The sequence below is a fragment of the Aulostomus chinensis genome, chromosome 13, assembly GCF_037954235.1.
Source record: "Aulostomus chinensis isolate RoL2024-O1b breed Wild chromosome 13, RoL_Achi_v1.0, whole genome shotgun sequence".
In the NCBI taxonomy this organism is placed as follows: Eukaryota; Metazoa; Chordata; class Actinopteri; order Syngnathiformes; family Aulostomidae; genus Aulostomus; species Aulostomus chinensis.
Window position 1 is genome coordinate 18,335,780 of NC_141332.1, and position 27,441 is coordinate 18,363,220.

General features: G+C 42.6%; 1 protein-coding gene across 1 annotated transcript in view; it reads right to left on the minus strand.

Moving 5' to 3' along the window:
* Nucleotides 1–802: 802 nt before the first annotated feature.
* The window catches only part of kdrl (kinase insert domain receptor like), a 48,580-nt gene continuing 21,941 nt past the window's right edge, over nucleotides 803–27,441 (minus strand). Inside the window, exons 13-31 of the mRNA XM_086221831.1 lie at nucleotides 25,815–25,923; nucleotides 24,465–24,749; nucleotides 24,147–24,293; nucleotides 23,674–23,802; nucleotides 22,548–22,654; nucleotides 22,039–22,168; nucleotides 21,433–21,537; nucleotides 19,697–19,810; nucleotides 19,466–19,554; nucleotides 19,222–19,375; nucleotides 18,482–18,579; nucleotides 17,917–18,039; nucleotides 17,574–17,685; nucleotides 14,435–14,534; nucleotides 11,954–12,059; nucleotides 10,234–10,358; nucleotides 8,283–8,361; nucleotides 5,860–5,963; nucleotides 803–2,620 (exon numbers count right to left, since the gene is read on the minus strand). Of these exons, the coding sequence (XP_086077957.1) occupies nucleotides 2,437–2,620; nucleotides 5,860–5,963; nucleotides 8,283–8,361; nucleotides 10,234–10,358; nucleotides 11,954–12,059; nucleotides 14,435–14,534; nucleotides 17,574–17,685; nucleotides 17,917–18,039; nucleotides 18,482–18,579; nucleotides 19,222–19,375; nucleotides 19,466–19,554; nucleotides 19,697–19,810; nucleotides 21,433–21,537; nucleotides 22,039–22,168; nucleotides 22,548–22,654; nucleotides 23,674–23,802; nucleotides 24,147–24,293; nucleotides 24,465–24,749; nucleotides 25,815–25,923 (2,400 nt within the window). The 3' untranslated portion in view covers nucleotides 803–2,436. The remainder of the gene's footprint in view (nucleotides 2,621–5,859; nucleotides 5,964–8,282; nucleotides 8,362–10,233; nucleotides 10,359–11,953; nucleotides 12,060–14,434; nucleotides 14,535–17,573; nucleotides 17,686–17,916; nucleotides 18,040–18,481; nucleotides 18,580–19,221; nucleotides 19,376–19,465; nucleotides 19,555–19,696; nucleotides 19,811–21,432; nucleotides 21,538–22,038; nucleotides 22,169–22,547; nucleotides 22,655–23,673; nucleotides 23,803–24,146; nucleotides 24,294–24,464; nucleotides 24,750–25,814; nucleotides 25,924–27,441) is intronic.

Consider the following 27,441-nt stretch of genomic DNA (forward strand, 5'->3'; position numbering starts at 1 on the left):
ATATATATATATATATATTTCTTCATTAAGATTATTAAGCAATTATGAGAAAGACAGCAGGTAATGTATAAATATATAGATCTTTATTCATTTCTTTACTTCATATGCTCAATTAACAGTGCTGGGGAACAATATTTTCATTACAACTGACTTGTGGACTTCATGAACAAAAAGCCTGAACTGCTACAGGTCATAATCATGGTTCTTCCCAGAAATGCCATCAAATAAACTTTGTATTTATGTTGAAATTCTATTGTGAGAGCTGAAGCTTGACAAGTGTGAAAGATAAACGTGAAATATGAAATGGATGTTAGGCTGAAATGAAATAATATGACATATAGTGTAAACGTTAGTTTGCTATGGGAGCTACTGGAGTTAAATACATGTGACCCTCAACACTGCCCAAGGATAATAATAATAATAATAATAATAATAACAATAATAATAATATACCTTCAGAATACAAAAACATTACATTTGATATAAAGTATCAGTGCATAATAATTCCCAAGGGTCCACAGACAACACATCATAGAGAAATACACAGGAGTTCAAAACAGTCACTTCTTACTGTGCTACCTTTAAAATACTGGTTTGTTTTTCAGACGTCAGAGAGAACAAGCTAGCATCAATGCTACAGGGTACGCATACGTTAGCACGCGCGTTCAGACCACGGTACTTTCAATGAGTCCGGACTGAACGCAACACACAGGTGCTAACTTCATACACAGGTAGAGTTTCTGTAGCCTGCCCTGCAAGCTTTATTAACTCTGAACACAAGATGATGGACGGAGAACCCCCCCCCCCCCAACCCATATAAACACACACACACACACACAAACATACACACACGCGCACGTGTGTCCCTCAGCTGAGTCATATCAGTGAATACAGCAGCACAATCAGCATATACATCTGGACTGAACTTATGGGGTGTTGTCAACTTAGCTGGTAAATCTTTTAGTTAACTTTTAAATATGGTGACAGTGTTCACAATGGAAATAAATACATAGTTTACTTTTTGAAGAAATTGTTTTCATATATTCATGAGGCTCTCTGGTTTCCTTATCATGTTCTTTTCAGTTTGACCAAACAAAAATACACAACATTTGAGGTTCTTCATTACCAGATGGGGCAAGAGGAGGAATTGGAATGTATTTTTAGGAACATCTTTTTTTTTGAAAGTTCGATTATTTGTCATCGTTCCCAGCGCCAGATAGGAAGACAGACACCCTCCATCTCCTTTGTGCTGGGAGCTGAGGAGACCCACTGAGAGTGAGATGACTTAGCACAACGAATGGGAGTGGTTGGATGGTGTTAGCGCAACTCAGTCAAACATCATCCAGTAAATAAGGTTCAGGAACTTGAGTCATCCAGAAATAATCCTCCTCATCCTCGTTCACAGGGACGGTCCATGTTGGAGGAGAAGTGGTCAACAAATATTTTGTTTTGTTGATGGAGCTCTTGAGGCGCTGCACCCAATCACGGCACCCTGCAGGCTACGGAAAGTAATTCTGACTATGTTTCTGATTGAAAAATTACAATGTCTCATTTCATCATGAACTTCATACACAATTCCAGTTCTATTCATGGAGGCAAAGACTGTTTTGGAGAAAAGCGCATTTAAAGACTTGATGATGGAGTCATGCTAACACTTCCCATCCACTCCCATTCATTGTGCTAAGCTAACTAGCCCGTTTCTGTCCTCTTGAATGGCTCTGGGGAGAACGGACAATAAACTCATTTCCCTAAATGCTGTTGTGTTCCTTTAAATGCCCTCATGGTTGAGCTGAAAGGTTAAAGCTGGAGTTTCTCTGGCGCAACTTTAACGTGTGGTCGTCTCTGACCTGTTTCAAAGTAACCCTCGCCGCTGTCTCCCTGGGTCAACCTGAGTTACTGGAAACACACTATGACACCTCCAACGAAAGACCTGTCACCATGAATCATTAATGGTATCAAGTCATCCATCACAGCCAGTCCTCCTACAGATGGATGCCCCCACAGAATGACATCTCCTTAACTTCATCAAGAAAATTCCTCCAAGTTTATAATGTCATGAAACCATTTAAAGAAATATATGAATTTAAAAGGCCTCTCCTTGCCGGATGTTGGTGAAGTTGTTCTCTTCGTGGTTTGTTTTCACAGTAGATCAGAGAAATACCTGACTGGAATACCTGAGCCTGCTTTCAGCTGTTTGACTTGTCACAGTGAATGTGGAATGGACCAGCAGCGTTAACGGCGGCCCGCGTCAGAAAAGAACCAACTGATTACAGGTTTCCTTTTGTTGCACGGTGGCTGCCTTGCAAAGTTGGAAGTTGATTCATAAGACTCTCTCAAATGTTGTTGAAGCGTCCAAGGATTAGAGTCAAACCAGAGGAGATTTTAACAAAAGGCCTCCAGGCTGTCAGTCAGACTCTCCAGTGATGGAGCGGGAGGTTACACAGGTGGAGTAGAGTAGCGCACCACTGAGTTGTAGTCAGGTGGCGGGCTGTGACACTCCAGGTCGGCGTCCAGGGCCGAATCGTCCAGACTGAACTCCAGTGAGGGAACGGTCGGTGGGTATTTCTCCTTTTCTGTGTCAGTCAGAACCGACTCTTTACTCTTGCTGGCTGCCTTCATCCTGGAATACGCACACAGACATAACAACATAAATCGATGTATTTAAATATAAAACCATTGGATTATATTTGTTTCCCGGTGCAGAAAGATGTTTGTTGTTCTCTCAGTTTTAGAATATATCCAGTAAAGTAAAGCCCAGCTTGTCCTGACAGCGTAAAAGTGAGACGAACACGCTATTAGCTCACTCCAATAAGGAAGTGTCTCTATTGTAAGGAGGGTTAAAAAAAATACATACGATGACACAAACCACTGCTTGAAAAACAAGCACTGCTCAGCAGACACAACAAATCAGTGTGGCGCAACGGAATGACCAGACGACATCCTGACTTGAGAGTTTACCCTGAAGCCAAATGTGCCGCAAGACTTTTCTCACAATACGCTCTTGTATTCTCACGCCGGCACCCAACGTTCCTGAGACACGGCCCCTTTTCCGCGTACAGAAAACAGCAATGACTGATTTAGGGTGACAGTCGGAACCGTCCAAACTAAAAGCCGGAGTTGGTTTTCTTCAAAAACAACTTCATCAATTTTTATCCGAGAGCTGCTTTAATATTCTCGGCTTTGAGAGTGACCCCTTGTGAAGCTTTACAATCACACGGGCCTCCCCCCACTCTTATATTATATAATCAATCATCCTGAGCTTTTCTGCTTCATTTGATGCTCAGAATATGAGTAATTGCCCACCATTGTCTTTGGAGGTTGCTATGGTTTTCCAGAGCTCCTCTCTGGAGGGCAAAGGGTCAGAGCTCAGCAGGGGTACATGTACTGGAATGCTTTCTAACTACCTGGTAAGCAAGGCGTCCAAAATAGTGGATATTAGAACCAGGCACAGAGCGCTGGCACACAAGAAAATGTCAGGCTGGCAGGTAGAGACGGAGAGGGCAGGCAGGAGGCTGAGTGAGCAACAGGTGGACTCTGAGGAAACAAAAAAGAGCCGCAGCTAACAGGGGCCCTCATAAATGCTCCTCGGTTCAAAGGTGGTAGAGATTGAGCGGTTGCCCAGCGAGGAGGTCCACCCCCACCCCCTCCACCCCCCCAGCATGCACGCACTGATTCCACGCTCAATGACAAGACCATGATGACACCAGCAGCCTGACTCCAAGTTTGGAAATCAAACAGACACGATGAAAGAATGTGAGAATGTTGGAGTTTGATGAGCTGCTTTACGTGATTCCATTTCTAAAAGGAGTACTGGGATATTTTTCAACCCTCAACCCTTCGCCCTGTTTTCTCATGTGGGTTTGGGTTGAAATGATCACCAGGGACCATGATGACTGGAATTGTTCCAATCAAAACTGCTGCAGCGTATTGTTGTCAAACTATGTGATTTCTTTTTTTGGTCGTTATCTTATTTTACCATTGACGAGCTTAGTTTGTTACTTTCACTTCATGCTGTCGATGCCGTTTGCTTATCTGTCAGCAGGAATCCGCAAAAACAATGAGGCCAAATTTCATCAAATCTGGTGGAGGGGTGTAGCACAGGCCAAGGAAGAACCCAAGACATTTTGGGAAATATCTGTCAAAAAAAGTAAAGAAATGAATCTTTTTCACATTTGGTTTGGTTGAGGTCACCTTGGGGACGGTGCTCTATAGTTTAGGTTCCATTTTCACGCTCTGTACTGCTACATGCATGTTACAGCGTCACACCGAAAAAGTGAGGTGCCCGCAACATAGAGGAATTGCTACAAATTATTTAAAAGACACTCGTGAAATATTAAGCTGATTTTGATGTGTCTGAGGCATTTGAATGTGATGGCTGTCAGTAGGGATTTGAGCCAGAGTTTACTTGAGCAGGGACGGGGGAGAAACCGAGGAGGGAGTTTGAAATGTGAAGCCGCGGTGCTCAGGAAACGGGTGGTGGTGTTGGGGGAGCTGGAACCTGACCCATCCGACGATTTCACTCCTCTGACCTTAACCTCTGCGACGTACTCAGACGTTCTTTCATGTTTCCAAATTAAACGGGAACAGAGAGCCGAGATGAGAGGAATGATGGGAACCTATCAATCGAGTCAAGTATGTTTCAAGTATGAGACATCAGTTACAAGTTGGAAACATGGGTATCTCTGAGGGATCCCTTCAATGATGTTCTCAGACTCTAACTGTGTCAATCTGTCAGCTGGAAAAAGAAAACGTGCTCTTTTAGCAGACGGCTGCACTCCATGCTAGCAGCATCAGTTTTTAGACTTCAATACTGGTAGAATTTCAATCATGTGAGTTTTTAGCAGGCACTTCAATCGTCAACACAAGTGACAACAGGTGGAATAATACCAGAATTATCCTTTAACAGATATTTGCTTTGGGACTTCGATTATTATTAAAATTTGCTGTTTGCACGCTGCGTCTGTTGACTATCTGCCCCCCGTGGTTCTTCTTGAGGTTTCTGCCATTTTAAAAGGCTTTGTAAAGATAGTAAAGCTCCTTGAGGCAAGCTTGTGAGTTCAGGCTTTATGAATAAAATTCACTGGTTGACTTAATTCTTACATTTTTAAGTAAAAACTACAACTATGGAGGCTTATTAATGGTGGCCATCCTGCTTGGATTGTTCACATAAGCCACAACTGGCTGCCTGAAACCTCCAAAGTACGGCTCTCATGAGAAAAAAGGTTTACATAAATGTACTCAGATTAGACTTCATCCTCAAATAACCTCCTAAGTGAGAACATATTGTTTCACTTCGTGTTTTTCTCTCTTTTTGACAGTTTTACATACTTGCCCTTGCAGGATCCACATCTTAGAATCATCAAAATGATCTACAGGGTTTCAGAGAATATAGTCTAGTCCTATGTCATGTTTTTGAGATCATGTGTAACCCTGCATTGATTGAAATACAGCATACAGCCATGACTCCTGTGTTAAATCATTGTGGGAGGGGCCTCGCTCAGGGTTCTTGAGGTAAAAACAAAGAAGTTTTAGTGTTGAGTCTTTAAACAGCCCAATCTCAAGTGACCCATCCACTCCACCCTTGTGCCAAGTCCTTCAGCAAGTCACGTTCAAGCTTCACCCCCCCCCGGTCTCCTTTGTGCCACTGTCCCTCATGCATGGTTCCTTCATACAAAAGAGAAAACAAGCCATTGCCTTCTTTGTACGTGTGTGTGTGTGTGTATACGACAGTTACTGCATCTACATTCCAGCACATCAGGGAGGTTTCCAGGCAGGTATTGGGTCTTCCAGTGTGTGTGTGTGTGTGTGTGTGTATGTGTGTGTGGCAGAACATGTGGAGGGTTGCTTGAGGGTACGTACGCCAGAGCTATTATGCTGAGAGGTCGGCCAGCGAGCGACTCCAATCTCTGCAGAGCCTTCATGTTGTCGGAGGAGAGACCCATCCCACTGTCTGACTGTCCACCCTGTCGACCATGAGAGACAGTTAAAACTCCAGCTGCTACTCTCATTTATACCATCTGAGGTGGAAACATGACAAAAAGTTAGTAAGTTAACAGACTACGAGAAAATGAAGTCATTCCTTGAAATGGTAGAAGAGTAACCGAAAGACGAAGAAAATTGTGAGTGTATGAATCACAAGTAATGAAAATGGCAGGTTTATTTTTATGAGCATGAAGTGTGACACATGCTGATCTGATTCTGGGTTTATACGGAGCATGTGTATCGATCACAGCAAAAGTCTGATCCCCCTGTATCTGGAGCCTGAACCAGGAAACCTCTTGATACAGAGTAGAAGGTCAGAAATACACGGCGGTTCCAAACCATGACAGGCTTTAAAAGCAATCCCAAAAAAATCTTAAACTAAATTCTAAAACAAACAGGTAGCCACAGTACTTCTGTATCTGGTGTGTGTGTTTGTGTGTGTGTGTGTGTGTGTGTGTGTGTGTGTGTGTGTGTGTGTGTGTGTGTGTGTGTGTGTGAAGGCTTGAACAATTTTACACAATTTTCTGCATCACTGAGATAAATAGCAATCAAAGCGCAGCACTTCAGTCAAGAGGAAGTCATTTCTGGGAAGGCTGCACCTCTGTGTAACGATGTTTGGCAGTGTGTCGGGTTTGACTTGAAATATGGTTGTTAAAGTTAAATCATGGATCAAAAACACTTCCTTGCTTTTAGTTTAACCGTTTAAATGTCCAGTGTGCAGAATTTAGCACAGGTTATTGATAGAAATTCACTATGACACTCATAATATTTTCACCTGTATATAATCACCTGAAACCAAGATTCACAGTATTTCATTAGCTAAGAATGAGCTCTTCATATCCACGTAGGCGCAGCCTCTCTTCTGCACAGTTGCATCTACAGCAGCCCAAGAATGGCGTTTTTAGCGCCACAACTTCAGCTGATTCTATTATTTGTTTTAAGAGCAACTTATTTGAAATGTGCTCTCTCTAAACCATCTAGAAGAGAGTGCTCTGTTTTTTGGATGGTGATGTTACTTTTTTCCACTCAGCTGAATGTCTTTGTAGAGCAGCTCCATGGCTGTACTGGTTTACACCAGGAACCAACAACTGAGACTGATGGAGAAGAAAAGATTCATCCGGCGTCTCGTCTGTATTATTATGGTCAGTGTGAGATCACTGGATGATGGAAGAGTCTGTAAGGAATTAGGGGGACTTCCATGACTGAAGCGTTATGTGTTTAACAGAGATGCTGCTACAGGAAGATTCTCCGGACTCCATCGCTACCATCAACGACTGGACAGGAATAAATCAGAGGGCGGAAGGAAAACAGGCATCAGGCTTGTTGCTTTGAGTACGAACAGCTGGTGCCTCCTTGGAGTATTTTTGCCTCCCCAACATAGAGCTGTTAGCCATGAGGCTACATTCTTACGATACATCTGCTGCTCATCTGGTAACTGTGTGTGACGCTTAGCTTCGATCTATTTCTGTAAATGTAGCTGCATCATGGTTGTATGACTCCGAGATGTGTACCTGTAACTGTGACCTTGACCTCTGACCAGCAAAATGTTTATTTTATTGTCATCCTTGAATTCCGCTGGCTGTTTGTGGGAAGTTGGAAGAAATTCCCTCAGGATGTTACACAGATATCACTTCCGAGAGAATGGGACGGATGAATGGACAGCACGAAAACATAATGCTTCTGGACTCTGGCTCGTGTCGGCAAGCTTGGAAAGGGAGGTATGAGTTGAAGGTTTGTAATACTAAGCCTCACCATTAGGTGTCACTAGATACTTCACACTGGTTCTTTAAATTAACTGGGAGCTTTGCAAGGTGGGAAGCGGTTCTGTTTGAAATCAGATCAGAGTCAATTACTGAAAGTTCAGATATATGACAATTCAGCTGCAGAGAGCTGAAGACTAACCTTTGACTCTAATGAGGCAGCAGGAAACCCAGATTATTGAGATGAAAGAGTGCCAGGATGGTGTTGAAGCGACACCATCATAAGGCAGGCGCAAACAAAATGTTAGCGCATAAACAAAATCAAAGTAGTCTTGGAAGAATGGATGATGGAGCAAGAGTAAGAAAAGCTTCCAGGAGCACCTCTAAACACTTTCTTACAGTTAGGACCAATATGTTGTCAAAAACTCATTAAAATGAATAATGCAACCTCTCATAGAGTTCAATTAAGCTACTGTAACACTTAAGATTCATGGTGCAAGAGGGATTTTCCTGTTCAATGTCTGATGTCTCTTCAATCAGGAAATTAAAAGCACATTTTGTGTGTCTGGTCCTGTTTTATCTTCAGAAGGAATTACTCACCCCGTGACCCTCATTTGTCCCGCTCTCCATGGTGACCTCATCGAAGGTTTTCACACTCGCAGGACGGATCTTAACGTTCCTGGTAAAGGAATATTTCTGGAATAAGCCTCCAAAATACCTTCAAATATTCAGTGTCTGTTTAATGATTCCTTTGAAAACGCTAGACTCAAACAAGCAGAGTTAAGCAACAAAACCACAGAAATGAAACCCCTTTCATAAACTGCGTGCCGCATCTACGACAGTGCACAGACGATGTGTTGACTTTACTTTTCAACACTGAAGTTAAAATGACTAACTCAAGGGGCAAATGTCATTATTGCTTTTCAACACCTCCCTAATAAACCCACTTGGAGGATCTGTGCTCAAACCAACATTATTTTTAGTTGGATATAAATCTAGAAGTGGGATTTTTGGTTTTGAGGAAAAATGTCCAAAACAGTGAACGGCAAAAAGCTTTGGGATCGTCGAGCAGCCATGTGTATGTTTGTTATCAAGTGCCAATCTGGTCCGTCAGTGTCTTCAGCTCAGACCTGAATGTTCCGGTAAAGTTTAGTCTGAGTAGTGCAGCAACAACAAAGAAGGACAATGACTTAGCTGTTTCCTTTGCAAAACATGTTGGACCTTGGACAAACTGATGTTAGTTTTATGTGGTTTTATGATCAGGTGATTTTTCTCCTTCAGTTGTCTTTACAATTTCATTGAGTGTTCAACAGCTTTGCCATGCTAGCAGCTATGTGTGACTGAAGGGGGGATATTTGAACAAAATGCCTTATCAGTATGATAACTGACCCCCCATGACGATGTTAAAATGCTTGCGTTAACGAGTTAATATCAGTTTATGTTGTAGGTCTGCTAAAATTAGCGACATCACACAATACACAGTATAACTTGGTGGTACAACGGCTGTTAAAATGACACGCCAGCACCACGGTTGTACAGTCAATTGGGATCCTTGTTTAATGGTGGAAATATTAATTCCCTGGTTTAGCGACATGGCACTCCCGACTATGACTAATGCTATTCTGTCGTTCAGAAAACTTGATTTTATCAGTATTCATTGACAGCAGTGACTGTTGAGAGGACATCCGCTGTAGTCATTTCATGTTTTCTGTGGTTAGGCTGAAGCTGGAAAAGACATGATTAAGTGGAAACATCGTGGTTCATTAACGTCGTGACATGAAAATTTTTCTGCTGCTTGCTGTCCGTCGTTATCAACCACCAACCCAACCTAACTCCTTATTCAGAATTTGTTGTGTCACAGTCACAGTAACCACAAAACATCATGTGTGATAAGGAAACAGAAAGGCGGGGCCATCATGAAAAGAGACCCTCCTAATCAGATTGCATGACGCACCATCACCTTGCACTGTGGTGTTTAGAGGATGTGGCCTCATCCCATATTTGAGATTGCCCCGAAAATTCATGGGATGTCATAGAAGGGTTGTCAAGCCCATGGAGTCAACAGAGGATGGGCCATTTTCTGAGAATAAGGAAGGTCTCTTGGACAACTTATCTATGTAGTGTTGAAATATTTCACTGAATAATTGAAACTCTGACCGGTCAGTGATGCTGAGGAACATGCGGGAGGTTCACAAAGTGTTACTGACAAAGTATCTGGAAAACAGGAAAATCTTTAGAAAATTTCAAGGCGATGCATATAATAGTTGTCCAGCTGATGGTGGTAATAAAGGAGTAGTCAGGGGATCCCCAAAAGTCAGAAGGATTTATTTCCTTCTTCACCAAGTATTGCACAAATGCGTGTAATATTCCTAAGTGAAACCTGGACCAGTCAGACATGTATGACGAACAGTCAGGGGATCTAGTCAGGAGTATCTGTATGAAGGCATCCATCTGATAGGTGTTGAAATGTTTCAGTTTGCACAGAGCTAACTTAGCAGTTTCAGGAGTCTGTTCCATGTAAACTATCCTGAACAAAGATCCACATGCTCACCAGGTGCCCCCTGACTGGCGGTGTGAGACGGGCCGTGTTGGCGTCTCCTCCGGCAGCTTGGTAGCAGTCAGGTCTCCAACTTTTGCCAGCAGAGCTGTGTTGATGGGTATGTAGTGCTTCCCCTCCTAAATCATCCACACAGATACAAAACATCTATCAGCACAGCCTCTGACATGCGTGATGCAAATACATAGCAATGAGGGCTTCAGCAGATTCATGAGCCATGCGGTGTGAATGTTATACAAACACCCACGGCTACAGGTCGTGGCGAGCAGCCAAAGAAACTAAGGTCATGCCTAATAAATCTAATACAGTGTTCATGATTTTTTGGTGGAGACAGCAGAGCCCATGACTGGCCTTCGTGCGCTGTAACAAAAGCCTTATTAATGAGAGCCCGCGCCCCCCTCGGTTCTGTCCGTCCACTCTTATTTCTCACGAGGACTGCTGTCACACACTAATTTGTAACGCATCATGCTTTTATGTGAAGTGAAGTCTGGGTTTGTCTTTTTGTCCATTTAGTTCACTGGACAAGAACCAGTAAGGCAGTAAAAAGGATTTCTGTTTCTTTATCGGTTCCTGTGGGCAGTGATTTCTGGATGAGAGGGCTGCCCTTCTTCACCGGGTGGAAGGAAGAAGCTGACTCTGTGCATCTTCTCCATCCCCACGACTGAAAACCAACTGCTCTCGTCATGTTGAGGTCAAATTTCTATCATCAGTGAGTGATAAAGTGCTAAATAAATGAAATCAATTGCAATTGTAGGCGAGTACTGGCGTCCTGACTTTGTTTCCTAAGTGAAGTGAATAGAAGAGGGGAATAGAGAGAGAATCTGAGCTGGACAGGCAGCAGTGCTTTGTAATCAATTAAATTAATTCGAAGATAATGATGCTGACCTGAACAGACACAATGGAGACAATACACTGGTGTGTGAGCGATGGAAGAGCAGTCATAGATGTCAGTTTTGTCGAAAACAGGAGTTTCTTGACACAAGAGACATAGAGCAAGACATTTAGATCCAATTAGAGTGAATCAACAGTGATTTGGACCTGGCCAAAATCAGGACCTGGTTAGCTGTGCCTTGTGGGCTCGCTCCATTGGACTGTGCCTGGTGGACACATGTAAATATTCCAGTTAAAGCTGATTGGATGAGCCCTCAATACTGTAGTTTTTCCAGTGAATTTGTTGCACATTTGTTTACCTGATGGGAGCAAACCGGTGTTTGGTAAAAATTCGTACAATGTCTGTAAATGTTTTGGGTTGCAGATTCACGAGACACCAGACAACGATGTGGTCACGCTAATTAACTAACATCTTCTTTCAAGCTTGTTTTTTTTTTTTTTTTTTTTTTTACAAGTCTTATGGTGCCGTTTCCAGCAAAGCCAACTGTTTATTATTGAGCGCTACATCCCCTCCCAGCTCTGTGGAGCCCCCCCCCACGTCTATTTTAGGGTTGATCAGGGATGCCATTTACTGGATGGCCTGTTCTGAGGAGCCAGTGACTTATTCTTTTGTATCATGTTGTGTGATTCAACAATATGGGCAGAATGTCATGGGATGAGTACAAACATATTTTCACAGCTTGTAAGTTGGTGGGAAAATATCTTCCATAAAACTTTAACCAGCTGTTAATAATAACCACCCTGATAAGCCGACGACGCTGGCTGAATTTTCGGGGGGGGGGGTGTCATTACTTTCATATGTGGCCCATTGTTTGTGTAATACCTGTTGCACGCTGGCCTGAAGGAGGTCTCCTAGCCTTTCCACCAGCTCCGTAAAGGTCGGCCGCTGCTGTGGCTGCCCCTGCCAGCAGTCCAACATGGTCTGATATCTGCAGACAAAGAACACACCACTGAGCCAAAGCTGCGACATAAACCTTCAACAAACTGAATTCATGTCAATGCCAAGAACAACATGCATTTGGGTTGAGGTAATGTAAAGTGGAACCTGATTTGTGCCAAAAATACTTTGCACCTTAGAGTAAAAACAGAGCTGGTTGTCGTTTGGCGCCTTTGTCTTGAGATAGACCCAACCTTTGGACCACACGGGGCTGTCATCCTGATCATTACCCTGTTCTTTATTTTCAAGTGATACGAACCCTGCAGGCCCGTATCGGATTCTCTCTGGGTCTTGGGTGTAAAGACCGATGAGAGCACAGAGCTTCTGTCAGGTCTCTGACAAGCTGTCAACATCTCTGGCCATGTGGGAAGACTCACAGCCTTAATGCGAGTCTCCATCACACTGGCTTGTCTCATTTCACAGAGGAGTTTACAGAAATCGTATGTTTTATGTAAATGTAGCCATTATAATTCCCTTCTGGCTTCCTATTTAGTCAATCTCAGGTTTGGCTGTAAAAGCACGCGACCTGGTGCGTTGAATAGAGCCCCCTTCCTCTTTTTCTGTGCTCACGCTAAAATCAAGCGAGAGGTTATGATTCCAATGTTAATGAAGGCGTATTAACAGGTGGCAGCCCCCCTCATGGTGACAGGATGTGGAGATTAGAATCTCAACTTTAATGCGTATTATTGAGGGAAGATGTAGAAACATTGTATTGACTACACAATTTTTAAACCACATTTCCTGCCTGGTTCCTGATGAGAATGAATAGTATGCCCCTGCAAGTTTTTGGGTCTGGTTGGGCATGTGTTGTAGGATGGGAAGTGATGGGAAGTGAGCATCCTTTTTTATTGTACTCTCAAGAAAGCATCCGCTAAATTCCTCAGCAATGCATCATCACAGGGGATTTTACAAACAGACGTTCCTGATGATTCAGTGACTGCGGACCACAAAAATCCCAATACTGACCGCAGGCTACACAAGACTAAACTACAAATAAAGTCTTTACAACAGTTTCTTATAGACGATTCAATTTATAATCCTATTTTCATGATATAGAGCAAAGTTCGACTAATGACTGAAGTTGCACGCCTACATTACTTCCATATGTTTTCTGTGTTCCTTGAAGAATTTCCGCCATGTTGTGACCGTGGTATACTTTGAGTATTTTCTTGCAAATAATTCAAAACGTTGTGGTTAGAGTCGGGTCTGTTGCACTCGCTAGAAGCTGGACCATGCGTTAAAAACTGGTTCGTCTGCTGTACGTGTCACAAAAAATGCTGCGAAAGGTCATATGGTAGTCAGACTCACAGGATAGTGCCATTAAGGAGTACGTCCATGTCCGTGTTAATGTAGCCACTGCTGCAGTGGCACAGATTAAACGCCGAGCACCCCGTGCAGACTGGAGCGCCTCGCTTCAACCCTCATATGGGATGAGTGTTGTGGGGTCAGGGTCAAGATGTCAAACCCTAGATTTCAGACTCATGTGATCAACTGCAGACCTCTTGAGGGGATCAGTGGAATTTACCCTACTGACTCTAAGTGCATTACTCTGCATCCCACTTAAACCAACATCAGTAGGTTTTTATCTTGGCTTCATATTCGAGGCTCCACAGTCATAAGATTGCAAAATATATAATCTGGTAATCTATTTTTGTCAACGGGTTGTCTGAATAAGGAAGGAATGTACAAGGGATTCTTGGCACCGTTGGGTCTACATCTACAGATCTTCTGTTCTGAATGAAACCATTGGGTCTGGATTAAATTTCAAGTATCATTTCCAACCACTCTCTTCTTTGTATTGCTGATAAATTCATTCAGTTTGCTTTACTTGGCACAAGATTGCTAGACCTTTTGATACCACATCATTATTAAGCAAAAGTGGTGCATTATGCTTTCAAAATAAATAGGATTTGAGGAGTTTTACTGTATCAGTCATTTGAAATGAAAACCAGACACACACACACTCAGAGCTGATACCAAAGACTGTTCTCTCACAGATATCCACCCTTCTCAGGGTCCTCACTACAGACACTGACTTTAAAAGTGGTGCTCAGTTACCACCACACCACTGTCAGAGCTTCAAGCGCGCCGCCGCAAAGCTAATCAGCAGCTAATGTTTCCTTCTTCAACATTCAAAACAGGATTACCCATGATGCTTATCAGTCACCTCTGACCTTCTGGTGCAACCACAAAGAAAAAGAGAAACTCTGCCTCCTGGCAGCTGATACGGCAGACTGGCTGGATAAAGAAGGGTCCTCTGTCTTTATCTGCTACTACTGCGACTGACTTAATGGATATGGACAGTGCGGCAAGGAACATGTCAAAGAAAAAATGTCCTTTCAAAGTATTGTTCTTGTTAATTCTCACATTTCAGAGGAAGAGTATTCTGGAGCTCTCATTCTGGTCCCTTCTTTCAGTCTGCAGAAAAATTCCTCGTCAATTTGGACACCGGGGTAGGGTGAAGCACCTGAGAGAGAAGGGAGAGAAACGGTCAACGTGGAGGTTGAAATGCATACATTTTCATTAATATGGAACATGAGAGGTAAAGGATTGATATTTCCACCCATATTTTTTTCTCAAATGTGTGCAGAGTTGAAAGAAGGTAAAGAATGGAGTCGATTGTGAGGGATTCATTTTGTAAAATTCTATAGTAAATCAGAGGACTTAAAATGACAAGAAAACAAAGGGAAGTCCAGCTCATGTTCACATAAAATGCAGCAAAATATCCTGAATTAAACTGACGATCTGCAGCGAAGTTCAACATCCCAACACGAAACAGCAGACAGAGATGGACCAGTTGACTCACTGTTTCAAATCTGCTTCAGTTTGGCCCTAATTACGTTTATGGCTTCGTTTACTGGGAGCGATTAATGCATCGTGAGATTATTACCCACTAAAAGCCACCTGTTGAACTGATTCCCCAAGGAGGATTTCCTTGTCAGCCCAGTGAAACATCTTGTTGACTGAATAACATCAACTGTGTCAATCCATCAATGCAACTGTTGAGTGATGAATGTGTTGAATGTCTCACGAGCCGAGAGGGAATCACCACCGTGTTTGTTTTCTTTGCTGTTAAAACGTAATTCCTGAACCCGTCTTCTTTCGCAATTCCACATGAAGCGCTCTAGTATCCTTCAGTATCAAATATCACATTGTGTTGGTTTTGGAAACACTCTCTAGTCTATGAACTAAAATTGCTGGTTCATTAAACAATATTTTTGTATGCCTGCTTGAATCCTGAGACACAATAAAGACCACCATCTCTGTGGCTTTGCCAGTGTACTGGGAAACCACTGATTCATTTTAGCGGTGAGCTTAAAGAAAGAAGAAAAGGCTTTCAAAACAATAAAAGACACCATCCAAACATTTAAATAGCCTCTTTTATTCTCCCGTCACAGTTCATATTCCAGTTACCCTACCGCATAAACATGCTGAGCACCAATTGAGCCTTAAATGATCCTTGTCACATACAGTGAAGTGAATTTCATCTTCTTTGGAACTCACTGCAGCCGAAGTTTCGAAATAACGAGAACTAAAAGCAATATATTCCATAAATATACATAAAAAAGAACATAATGATCTGTGTATGAAGGTCCCACGGAAAAATAGAAGTTGCACAACGCTTTAACGTCATCTTATTGTGAAACTGAAGGTTCCATCATTAATATTGTTCACGATATCCGTCAAGTACGACCAACACTATGTTGACCTGGTTTATAATCTGCCATTAATGCTTGAGGAACAGAAATTTAAAGAAACAAAAGGCAGCTGAACCCTTTCTGGTTCCCAGAGGGCTTCAGAAAACACACTTTGACCTCTGAACATTATCAGGTTGCAAAGCTCACTTCTTTGTCATCTTCTTTTTTTTTGGTCATTTTGTATCATTGTTTCAAAGATTTATTTTTCTGAGATCCTGCTAACACTCCCCAGATGTTTAAGAGTTTTTTTTTTTTAAACAGAAAAAAATGGTGAGATAACGACAAAAGAGGGAGAAAGAGACTGCCCAGAAAAAAGAAAAGAAAAGGTGAATGTGTCACAGTGACGTCAGTGCGCTTTACATTTAAAGAGTATGCAATTTGACACACTTTGGGTAATAACTCTGTATGGCAGTGTTTCAAAAGCGGCACCGTCCTGAGTACAGTGGAGCGATACATTCATTTGAGTCTCTCTGCTTTCGTACACGTTTCCCTTGGTTCCCACGGTGACATTTAAACATACAACATTTCAAGCCCAGTCTTGCTATAGAAACGTGAGGTGAGCTCTGTGCCACGGTGGGTAGGCAGTCACGGACTGTCTCACAATTCTCTCTTAAAGGCTGCAGCGGTTTCACAGCAGGGACGCACATTTACTCTGTCAGCTGGCTGCTTGGTAACTGGGAGTTTGTGTTGCCGGCTGGGAAGCAGATCGCTTCAATGGAAGGTGTTTTAATGTCCCATGCCTACACTAAAAGTCACAGCCACTTCACTAATGGTTTCGTGTGACTGGCATGACTTTCTCAGGCTGACAAGGCAAGTCCAGAGCCTTTCTCCCAAAGCTCAGCCCCATAGTGGAGGAGGACAGCTATTAACCTGTACATCTGGCCAGACTGTGCAGTCAGGAGTCACGGAGTGTTGCTGATATCAAACACAATGTTTCACTGAGACTTTTTTCACTTGATTGCCTTTGATTTACTTGCAACCTTTTTTAATTCTCCATTTTCACTGATTGGTTGGAAATTATGACTCTATTACACAATCAGCACAAATCAGGTCAATTTTATTTGTGGAGCTCCAAATCACAACAAAAGTTATCTCATGACACTTCACAAGTAGAGCAGGTCCGGCACTACACTCCTTCAATGAATTTACACCCAACAATTCTCCATGAGCAAGCACATCCTGCAACAGTGGCGACGAAAACCTTCCTTTAAGAGGCAGGAACGTGGAGCAGATCCAGGCTCAATGGGGACGGCCTTCTGCTTTGACTGGTTGGGGGAAAGAGAGCAGGAGAGCAGGGCAGAGACAAAGACAGGTAATGGAGGAGGACAGATATACAGAAGGAAAGAGAGGGACAGAGATCAAGAGGGAGAGAAAGGGAGGAGACTGATGGACAGACGGGGACGTGAGCAGGTGGTGCTAAGGAACAAGAACACAGTTCGACCTGAACAGGAAGTTTGATAGTGAACTGTGATGAAGACACCAAAGGACTGTTGTTGTTTGACGTCGGGTGGCAATGAAAATGAAAGTTACTTGACAACTGTGTCCAAATGCATTAAGAAGCCCATCCCATCCATTCATTTTCTATACCGCTTACCCATTCGGGGTTGCGGGGGGGAGATACTCAAACTACAAGTACCCGAAACCTCTTTTTGCATCAAGTAATTAAGTGTTTGTACAGGTTAGCTTTGCATTTTTAATGTTTGCAGAAGACACATGAGAAGGCCTGTTTAGGTGCGTGATTGTTTTCTTTTTAGTGAGGTTCCGTTTCTCCATCTTGTCATAGAACAGCAGTGAGTCGGGACACTTACCCAGAGAGAAGATCTCCCACATGAGAACACCAAAGGACCACACATCACTCTGGGTGGTGTAGATCTTGTCAAAAATGGCCTCAGGCGCCATCCACTTGAGTGGCAGTCGAGCCTGTACACAGATATTAAGATAAGAGATCATTTTGTGCCTTATAATCCAGTGGAGAATCAGTATGTTTAAATTGTGTGAGCAGGTGCCGCTTTGGATTTTGCTAAGCTTTTGTAGACATTTACAGTCTTTTATTCTGTCAAGTAGCTGACTGACGAGCATGTTAAAGAGTTCATAAAAATGCTCCTGAGCAAAAACATTCTTAATAGATAGATGTTGCTGTGACAAACTTACATCTCCTTTGCGCACATAATCTGGATCTTTGTAGATGTCTCTCGCAAGCCCGAAGTCACAAATCTTCACAACATTATTCTCGGAGAGAAGGATGTTTCGTGCAGCCAAATCGCGATGGATGCACTGATGGAAGACAGAAACAAAAGAAATCTTATTGGATGCAAGGTCTCATGTGCAAGGTCAAGTTTGGTGCTTGCCATGATGCATATCAGCTTGCAGAGGAACACATGGTGAAGTCATCAGTGATATTACAATGGGAGATGATGTGTTCCATATCCAGTCTCAAAAATGGTCTCCGTAGCAGGTTATTTACAACAATGGCTTCATTCTCTAATCAGTCCCATCCGCTTTACCCTGACTTATGAATGAGTCTGGATTTAGGGAATGGGATCATGCTTCTCGTCGTTTAGAGAAGTGAGATCAAGTGTATGCAGTGTGGCATAAATCACAAAACAACATCTCCTGTCTAAAAAAGACAACAAATCCATCATGAATGTAATTGTATTTATAGACCGTAGTTGAATCATAAAAATACATTATTTAAAGTGACTTGTTTGAAGAATACCTTGCGTGAGGCCAAGAACTCCATGCCTTTAGCAACTTGGAAACTGTAGCAGATTAAATCTTCCAATGTCAGAACCCGCTTGTATAAATCCTCCGATTCTGTGAAACAAAAGAACACAAACTCTTTCCAGTGAAAATAATTTTTCCCTCTGGATGTGTAAGGCCTCACTGACTAATCTAGCTGTGTTTAAGGGTGATTTATAAGGAGTCAGATATGGTTCTTATGAGTACAGTGCAACACATGACTCTAACACATCCTCACACTGTGTATCCTCCTACACACGCTGCCTTAAAAACATCCTTTTTCTGATAAGGGTTAAACTACAATCCCTCCAATTTTTCAGATGTCAGGTGAAATGCATGGTTGTGGGCCGGGGTGCAGGTCGAGGGTCTGAGAAAGGAACTCGAGAAGTCCTTCCACTGGCCCACCTGAGTAAACAACTAATCAAACCAGAAATAACAATCAGGAACAACATGGCCGACGTGACGAGCCAGAGTCTGAGAGCAGAGCAATGTGCAGGTCAGGACAGGAAATAAACAGACGCCTCCCCAGACTCAGTAGGGTGACAGTGGCTCCTGCTGCACTGATTGTACTGCTGAACAGGAGGAGGAAACGTCCCATCAGACTCTCAGAGCAGAGAACAATCTGAGGGGAGCTTGTGTTCCCTGTTGGGGGGGTGGGGGTGGGGTGCAAACAGAGAAGGGAGGGGTTGTGGGGTTGGAGGAGAGTTTGGCCTTTACCTTCTTCCTCTTCCTCTGAGTCGCAATAGCTCTTATCTTCGATGAAGCCGGAGCTAGCTGAGCTTCCGGTGCTGGCCACACTCTCCAGGCGGCGCTTCATCAGCTCGCTCAGCTCGCAGCCGGTCCCTGATGACACCACCTTACCGTCCTGGTTCTGATCAGAACACATTCAGCATATCATGTTAAAAGCTGCCGCTGCTGACAAGCTTGTAGCTAGAATGATGTGCTGTTTCACGGCGCTCACCTTGTACACGATAAAGTCCTCCCGCTTGCTCCTCAAATAGTTGGACAGATTGCCGTATTTGCAGAACTCCACGATCATCATCAGTGGGCCTGTTAATAACGTATACACACAGGATTATTCCATTCCTGCAACATATCAAAGTCTACAATCTGGATTAAATATGACAGCTATTCAAAAGGCAATTCGTGTGTCCTGTTCTTATCGTATAACCCCCTGGTTGCTGGAGCTCACCTCCAGGCTTCGTACAAGCTCCCAGTAGGTTGACCACATTAAGGTGATGCCCAATATGGATCAGGATCTTTAGCTCTGACATCAGCGCTTTTCTTTCGTTTGATGTAGCGCCTCCTGTCGTGACACATGTAGAACTTTTTGGTTACATCAAACATCCCCACAAAAACACAACATATTCACAACAGATCAGATTTGCCTTGAAGTCCTTTAATTTTGTTTTGTTTTCTCCGACAATGTATGCTTGAAATCCATGCTGCAAAATAAGGAAGAGTTTTAAATTTTTATGAAGTAAAGATGGAAGACAACTTTCTTTTGCTATGTTGAATAGTCCTCATGGGTTGAGGAAGGCTAAAGCCAGTCCTGGATGGCTGTGTTGTTTTTTAATTCAACATGGGTGAGACATCCATAAAGTACTCCACATCTACAGTACTACACTACCTGTCAATCATCCTTAGCGGATGAAGATGATACAATATGACTAACATTTTCAAATATTAAATCTACTGTAAAAATCAAAGAGGATTTATATTGTGCCGACCTTCCACATGTGCTTCTCATGTATACCTTGGAATTTAATTTCGGAGTTCATTTTTCATTTATTGGTTCATTCATTGTTGTGTTAACGCGAGTGATCTGAGACTGCTTTTGTCAGAAATGACAAATTTAGAGAAATAAAAATGGTTGAGCTCACATCTCCGAATGAAATAATGTTCTCATCTTGAATTATGATGACTGTGAAAATCAAGATTTAGAGTTTGTTTTATGCTGCTTTGACCCACCAGATATTTATGAGCGAGAAGCTAAAGTAGCAAGGGAGTCTCAAAGTCAACCACAGTCAACTGGAGGAGACCTGCTGCTTTCCATTAAGTTTGACCTACAACCAACAACAGCCTGAGAGATTTTCCTCTCTGAAAGTGAGTGATTTATACTTAAACAGGATTAATGCTACATCAGTGACCAAGATAGCCAAACCAACAGCCTTGTTTTTCATCCTTGCTCATACATCATCCCCTCATCACCAGTCACGGGTAGGTAGTCTATATCTTGTGCTGCTGAGGAAAGTTATCCAAAAGTTAGACGTCATTCCCAAATTAAGTGGGGGAAGGAACAACTGAAATAAGATTTAATGATTAAAAATTTGATGTGATCCAACTCTATTGTTGTTTCTGAACATTTGGAAAGATGTCGGAATGAGATTCTAAACAAGTCCTTCAAAATGAAGGTTGGATATCGGGGATAGTATCCAAGTGACAGAACCTCTACAATGCGCCGAGTATGAATATATTTTTATTGCTCATTTTGTATTCTTATCTTACACTTGTGAACCCTTCATGGCCTGCAGCTCTTGGACAGTCCAACCTGAGCTGTCAGAGCTGCAGACTCTCAATCTCTCCATCAAGAACAAGGTTCGAACTCTCTGCTGTTACCTCTAACTGCACTTTCTGCAGAACAGACTCTGAGCACTTTGAACTCACACTATGTACAAAAAGGAATTGCTGTCACATGTGGTGCGAGTATTGTGCACAAGAAATAACTGTTCTGCTGCAATGACAGAGAGCTGTTAATCATCTGCTTCCCACGCAGCAGTGATGCAGCCAGTTTTTCCAGAGTGGTGGACTCAGGATGAACCAGCTGGGTCATGAGAGGCAGTTATGTCAATAAGAGTTACATTTTTTGGCCTTATTTTGTCTAGTATGGTTATAGAATGCAAATGAATGTGGGTTTTCAAACTGTACCTTTCAACATTTTGACAGCAACAGTCTTGCAGGTTGAGAGCTTGTCGATTCCGAAGGCAGAGGCCTCCACCACTTTTCCAAAAGCTCCGTGGCCAAGAGTTTTGCCTGGTGAAGGAAGAAAATATTTAATTAGTGGCATTGTGGGATTCAGGTTTCCCTGTCAGTGGGGCTGTGAGCATTTAATTAAGCAACACACTGGGGTTCTGATCAACAGGCTGTTTTTAATAAGACATATTTGACTTGTTGTTGATCTTACTTGAAACTCTAGGTAAGTAACATACGTACGTTCAAGCAGCACAAATTGTGACACATTTCCCTTTCCTCAACGGGGCTGTGAGCTTTACAGTTCAAGGGTTTGTGAACCTTACCTGATGCACATCAACTGGACTAGAGGAGATGGGACATATCTAAGGAGCAATTGTTCTCCATAACAATATCAAAAAAGGGCATCATTTTTCACTTTTCTGTCTGGATCGCTGCCCCTGGCTAAATGCACTCTAATCCTCCAAATTTAGAGGTCCAGCGACAAACTAGAGTCAAAAGTTATTTTATGTGGTTCACACTTAAAATGTAAAATTCTCCATAATAGGATAACGAAGTACGTACCTAGTCGCAGGCGATCACGGGGAAACTCCCACTTGCTGCTGTCGTACTGGAGAAGGTCGTTCTGCTCCTCCAGGGGACACTCGTCAGGGTCAATGATGATAGATGGACCCATCTTAAAGTGCGCTGGCTGCTGCAGGGGTGAAAGGAAAATGTAGATTTCACCAGGGGTTTTTGACAATTGACACGCAAGAGTTTTAAGGTTCTGTTTAATTTCAAGTTCACACCAAGTTGTGTAAATGGTAAAATGACAAAATCTCTCTCTCTCTCTCTCTTTTTTTTTTTTAGCACTTTAACTTCTCTTTTGAGGACAGGTAATAAATATCAATATCACAATCAGGACATGTGGGAATCATAAACACTGGGTAAATTTATCCCTCCACCGGAACGTATTTCACAAGAGTCACTTTCATAAATTCACTGGCTGACATCAACTTAATGAAAAACAAAATACAAAGGACAATTTCATCTCAGCAAATTTGTTCTGCAACATTTGCAGAGTGATGTCTTACCTTCCTGAGCTTGCGGATGAAGAGGATGAGCATGAGCCAGAGGAACGTAGCTGCAGCTCCCGTGGACACCAGAATTATTACCTCAATATTTGACTTCCCTTCATCTCCTGAAAAGAGAAGAGCATCCATTGATACCTTTCCTGGTCTCAAAAATGTTAATTTCGTTATGATCAGGGATAAGTGGACAATTATAATCACAAGAAAGTATTTAGTTACCAATTTGCAAATGTACAGAGTCTGGTGTTTGACTTAAGGTGCTGAAAACTTTTCTTTCATGTTTTATATTTTTTTTAAACTTTTCTTTGAGAGAAATTTTACAAAAACAGCAAGTGGAAACACACTTTGGTGTTTGTGTCTGGTTTGTATGGGATATGCATTCCACACTTGTAGTGCTGTGTTTTCTTTCAAACTGTTTTTCCAATAATCCATGTTGACACTCTCAGCTCGTATACCTTGAATCTGCAGTTTCTTGTGGTTTTCTTCACTAAAAAGTGAAAGCAGAACGTGTGCACATATTTCTGCTTTGCGAAGATGATGGAATGTTCAATGACGTTCAATTGAAATTGAATTACAACTGAATACAATATATTTATTGCCTACAGATGGACAATGTGGTCGCATGACTTCCCTTTCGAAATCGAAACATTTACATGTCAATGTGTAACTTAGTTTATACGTTGATGCAACGCACACAAACGGACAGATCTCCCCGGATAATCTCCTGAGTGTTTTCAGTCCCTTAGCTGTCAATGCAGCCAGGCTCATTGCAGTCATTAGGGGACCTCTTAACACTTTGCAGAGGTCATGTCCTCAGTGTAAGGACCCTCAGTCAGAGCCTTGGTCGTAAAACTTAAGAAAGAATTCACTTGGCATTCCGGGCAGCCACAGATTTTCTGTCAGGGGAGACTTTTCTTACTGAAGTGAGACCAGAGCTGTTTGTAGTTGTGACAAGAAAACATTAGCGAAAGGACCGCTGAGTCGTTTTAACTGGACATGCTTTACACAATGAACTAATAATTAGTGTATTGGATGTGAGTGATATGCTGCCAGAATGACTGAAACCACTCCAGTTCAAACTGAACAGTGAGCTGGGTGGTTTGTCAAGGCACAGCAAGGAGCGACTTACCGATAACAGTGACGACAGCACTGGATTTCGCAAAACCATCAATGTTGCTTGCTACACACTCGTACAGACCCTCATCGTCTTTCTTCACCCTCTCGATGGTCAGGAGGCCGTCCTCTCTGAGGGTGATACCTGTGAGATACAAGTTCACATTGGAAGGTTTGAAATATTTGTACAGATGTAAGCTAGAGTTGCACACTATACAGGTGTGATGTCATTTCAAAATCGATTTCTAAACTGGCCTTCTGCATTTAAAATACACAAAAAATGACCTCAGCTTCGTGAAAATATGAATTCAGTTTAAGACAGGATGCTTTCTGCATTCTGACACACGTAGGATATGGGTCTCCCACTGGAAAACAGAGGAGATTCTGGCCTGGCTGGTGCCAAAGAGCCACCTGCTGATAATGTAGTTCTACACAGCTAACTATGTTTTCTTCCTCTTACACAACACAGTGAAGATGTTCATCAGTTACCTGGGCCTTCTTTTACTGGAACACCATTTTTGTACCATGTGATGTCTGGACGGGGAACTCCCACAGCAGAGCATGGCAGCATCAGGGTGCTGCTACTGTTGACATTCTGATTAGTCAGATTTTGACTCAGCCAGGGGCGTTTTCTCACTGCATAGACCAAAGAATACAAAGAGGTTTCTTCTATTACTGCTGAGACAGGGTTTTTTTTTTCCCCAGTGGTGCAAACCTGCAGAGACATGCCAATATGAGCACAATCTCTAGAGGGGGATTAGTGTGACTAATCAGCTAATCATCTGATGATAGAGACCACTTACTTACCCCGTATATTAACTGTAGCCATCTTGAGTTCAACTTTATTGTTGAGTTTATATGCCAGGCACTTGTAACCCGCGATGCTGTTTCTGGACACATTATGAGCATGGAGGGATAGAGAAATCGAGTAGTTGGTGATCTGAAGACTGGATACATTCGTAGTGATTGTTTGATTCCTGGCATCCAGCCACTGCAGGTCTGTGTAGAGGTAGCGACAGGCCCGACAGGACAGAGTGATGTCAAACCCCTCAATGGCAGACTGAGGTGAGATGTCAATGGCCTCTGGGTGATCTACAGTGACAAGCAGAAAAAAGTATATGACGACTGGTGTCATCAACTGAATATGACTCTGCACTCATCTGTTTTTAAATCTAAAAATGGAGACACGTATCCTCTTGAACACAGATCCTATTTTTCTACAATCGTTTTGGACACAAAGCTGCTCGTCGCAAGCCCAGGAATGTCAAATTTGCAGTTATTTCCTGTTTCATCACTGTTAATTGGAAGCATGTTGCTGGTGGACAGCATTGCTGATGGCGCTCCTGCAGTCATCCAATTGGAGTGAAGCTGAGTCAGGGCCCCAGGGGAGCCAGACTGTGCTTGTTTATTCAGATCGCTGGAAAGCATTCTGTGTTCCGTAAGAGAAGACAGCTGTTATTACAATTCTGTCCTCTTTTTAAGCAGCATTCCATCATCCTACGTCTTGCCCACCTCTGGAAGCGCGTAAGATTCCTCTCCCACCATGAGAGCCTAATTTTTGGAACTCGACATTGCTTTGATCAATTTATATCTTCCCCTACTTCCATCCATCTCCAAAAGTAATCATTCACCCCTTGATTTTTCAGATGTGAATCGAATAACCTTTAAAGGAATGTGATTGAACTCTGCTTATGTGAAGTGACATTACATAACTATGTCAATGGATATTTAATTTGGGAGCATTTGGAAATTCTCAGATGCACATAAAAAAAAAGTCAATTCTCATACCAGAAGGCTCGCAATGAAAGAGGGATGACCTGCTGGCACTGGAAGGAATGCAGTTATTCATAGCTGTTTTTAAACGTGTGCCGTTATAGCACTCCATATGGCTCAGGACATGTTTGCCTCTCTTCCGCCCTGAAGCCGTTCAGCGACAGGGGAGCATGGTTTCAATTAATGCCCCCTTCTGGTCTCTTTATTGCACAATACAATCTGCACATTCCTTCCTCGGTCTTGCAATTCATTACAGTGTGTACTGTATGTGAAGATCATTTTAAAGAATTCAGAGCACAGTATAGAATGTTTCTGCACACAATCTCCAGCCCTGTGGTTACATTTGAAATGCTTATATTTTCCTTTCATGTTGTATTCACTTACCGTCAACGTAAAACGGCACAGTCATTGTGCTGATGCCTTCCTTATTCTGGGCCACGCAGGAGAACCTTCCCGACATGTTTGCTTCTCTTATCACCAGAGTGCTCACAGTCTAAATGGGATCAATATGGTGATTATTAAAGATTATTCAAAGCAGAACATGGCATGTTGACACTTTTTAAATATTATCGTACTGATCATCACTGGGACTTGAAGCCTGGTTTATTCCTGGGGTTTCTATCACCATCAGTTTACAGGCGAGCAAGTAAGAGGTCTGGACCAAACCTGGTCTGTTTTATACTCTCCAGTACTTCACATTAATGAAAGGATACATCTGGAGTTTTAAAACCTACTCAGTCTCCTTCAGACCAGCGCTGCAGATTTAGAGCACACATTCTAGGTGATTTCCTGGATAGTGTCGCTAATGCCTCACTCAGTGTTGCCATCAAACCAGATTTTAATGGTTTAAATAGACAATGTGACAAGTGAAACTTGTGACAAGGCCAGACTGCATGACATTGTGTTTTTCTTCCATTGTGAGATCTGAATTTTAGGGGCAGCCACATCAAAGTGATTGGGTGTGTGTTCGCCTAAAACTTCCTGGGCTTGTAGGAGCTATTGTGTTGAATCTCAGAGAAACAGCTGTAGCCGTGAAACAATCACGGCATCCCTGCAGTTTGACTGCACACCAGAGTAAAAGAATAGACGACGTTAAAAGGCTACATCATATTGCCCACATTTACCCAAACACAGTGGAGTGGCCTTATTGTATTATGTTACAGCTATTAGTCACTATGATGTAACCCAAGCTAAAACAATCATTTAAATGACTGCTCAGTCTCTGAGAGGTGACCTGACCAGACGCACAGTGACCTCTGTGCCAATGTCTAGCCCCTGTCTTTTCCCTTATGTTTCTTTCTACTGGGCCTTCTGGGGAGCAACGCGTACGCCTGGCCTCCACTATGTTCTTATTCATGGGCCTACAGGATTTATGTGGGGTGACAGAGAGGAATTCACCTCCAACAAATCCCTCTTCTACTGCTGCTTGTTATCATTGACCCTTAGTCCTGACCCTCATAAAGCAACAGCGTTTGGCCACAAGTACTTGTAAATAAGTGGTGCCTCCCTATTTATGACAGACATGTATTCGAACTGATTCACTGTGAAAATGACACAATTTACAATTACATGGGGAAAAATGGATGGATTCTGAATTTTTTCTTCATACCAAGAAAGTGCCAGGGTCAATAAATCTTCCTTGTTATGTTTTGGGAACACTTGTTAAAACGATGGGCAACGATTGTTTTATACTTGTACGCCAGCAAATTTGTGCACACATTTTTAGATCTCAGATGATGAATATGACTTTCAAGCCTTTATCATGCAAAGTCTGACATCTGACTCTGCTGCTTAGGTTATGTTTTGTTTTTTTCATTCATTCCTCATGTTTCCTGTCTTTTGCTTTTATTTTGGTTCCCACCTGCTGTCTCATTTCGGATCCCCCGCTTCCTGCTCTCCTATGTGATTACCTGGCCCTGCAGTATTACGCTGCATCAGTCTCGTTGTCCTCCCTCCTCAGTGTATTTAAGATGTGTCTTTACGTCTGTGTCGCTTCGTCTTTGTCCAGCAG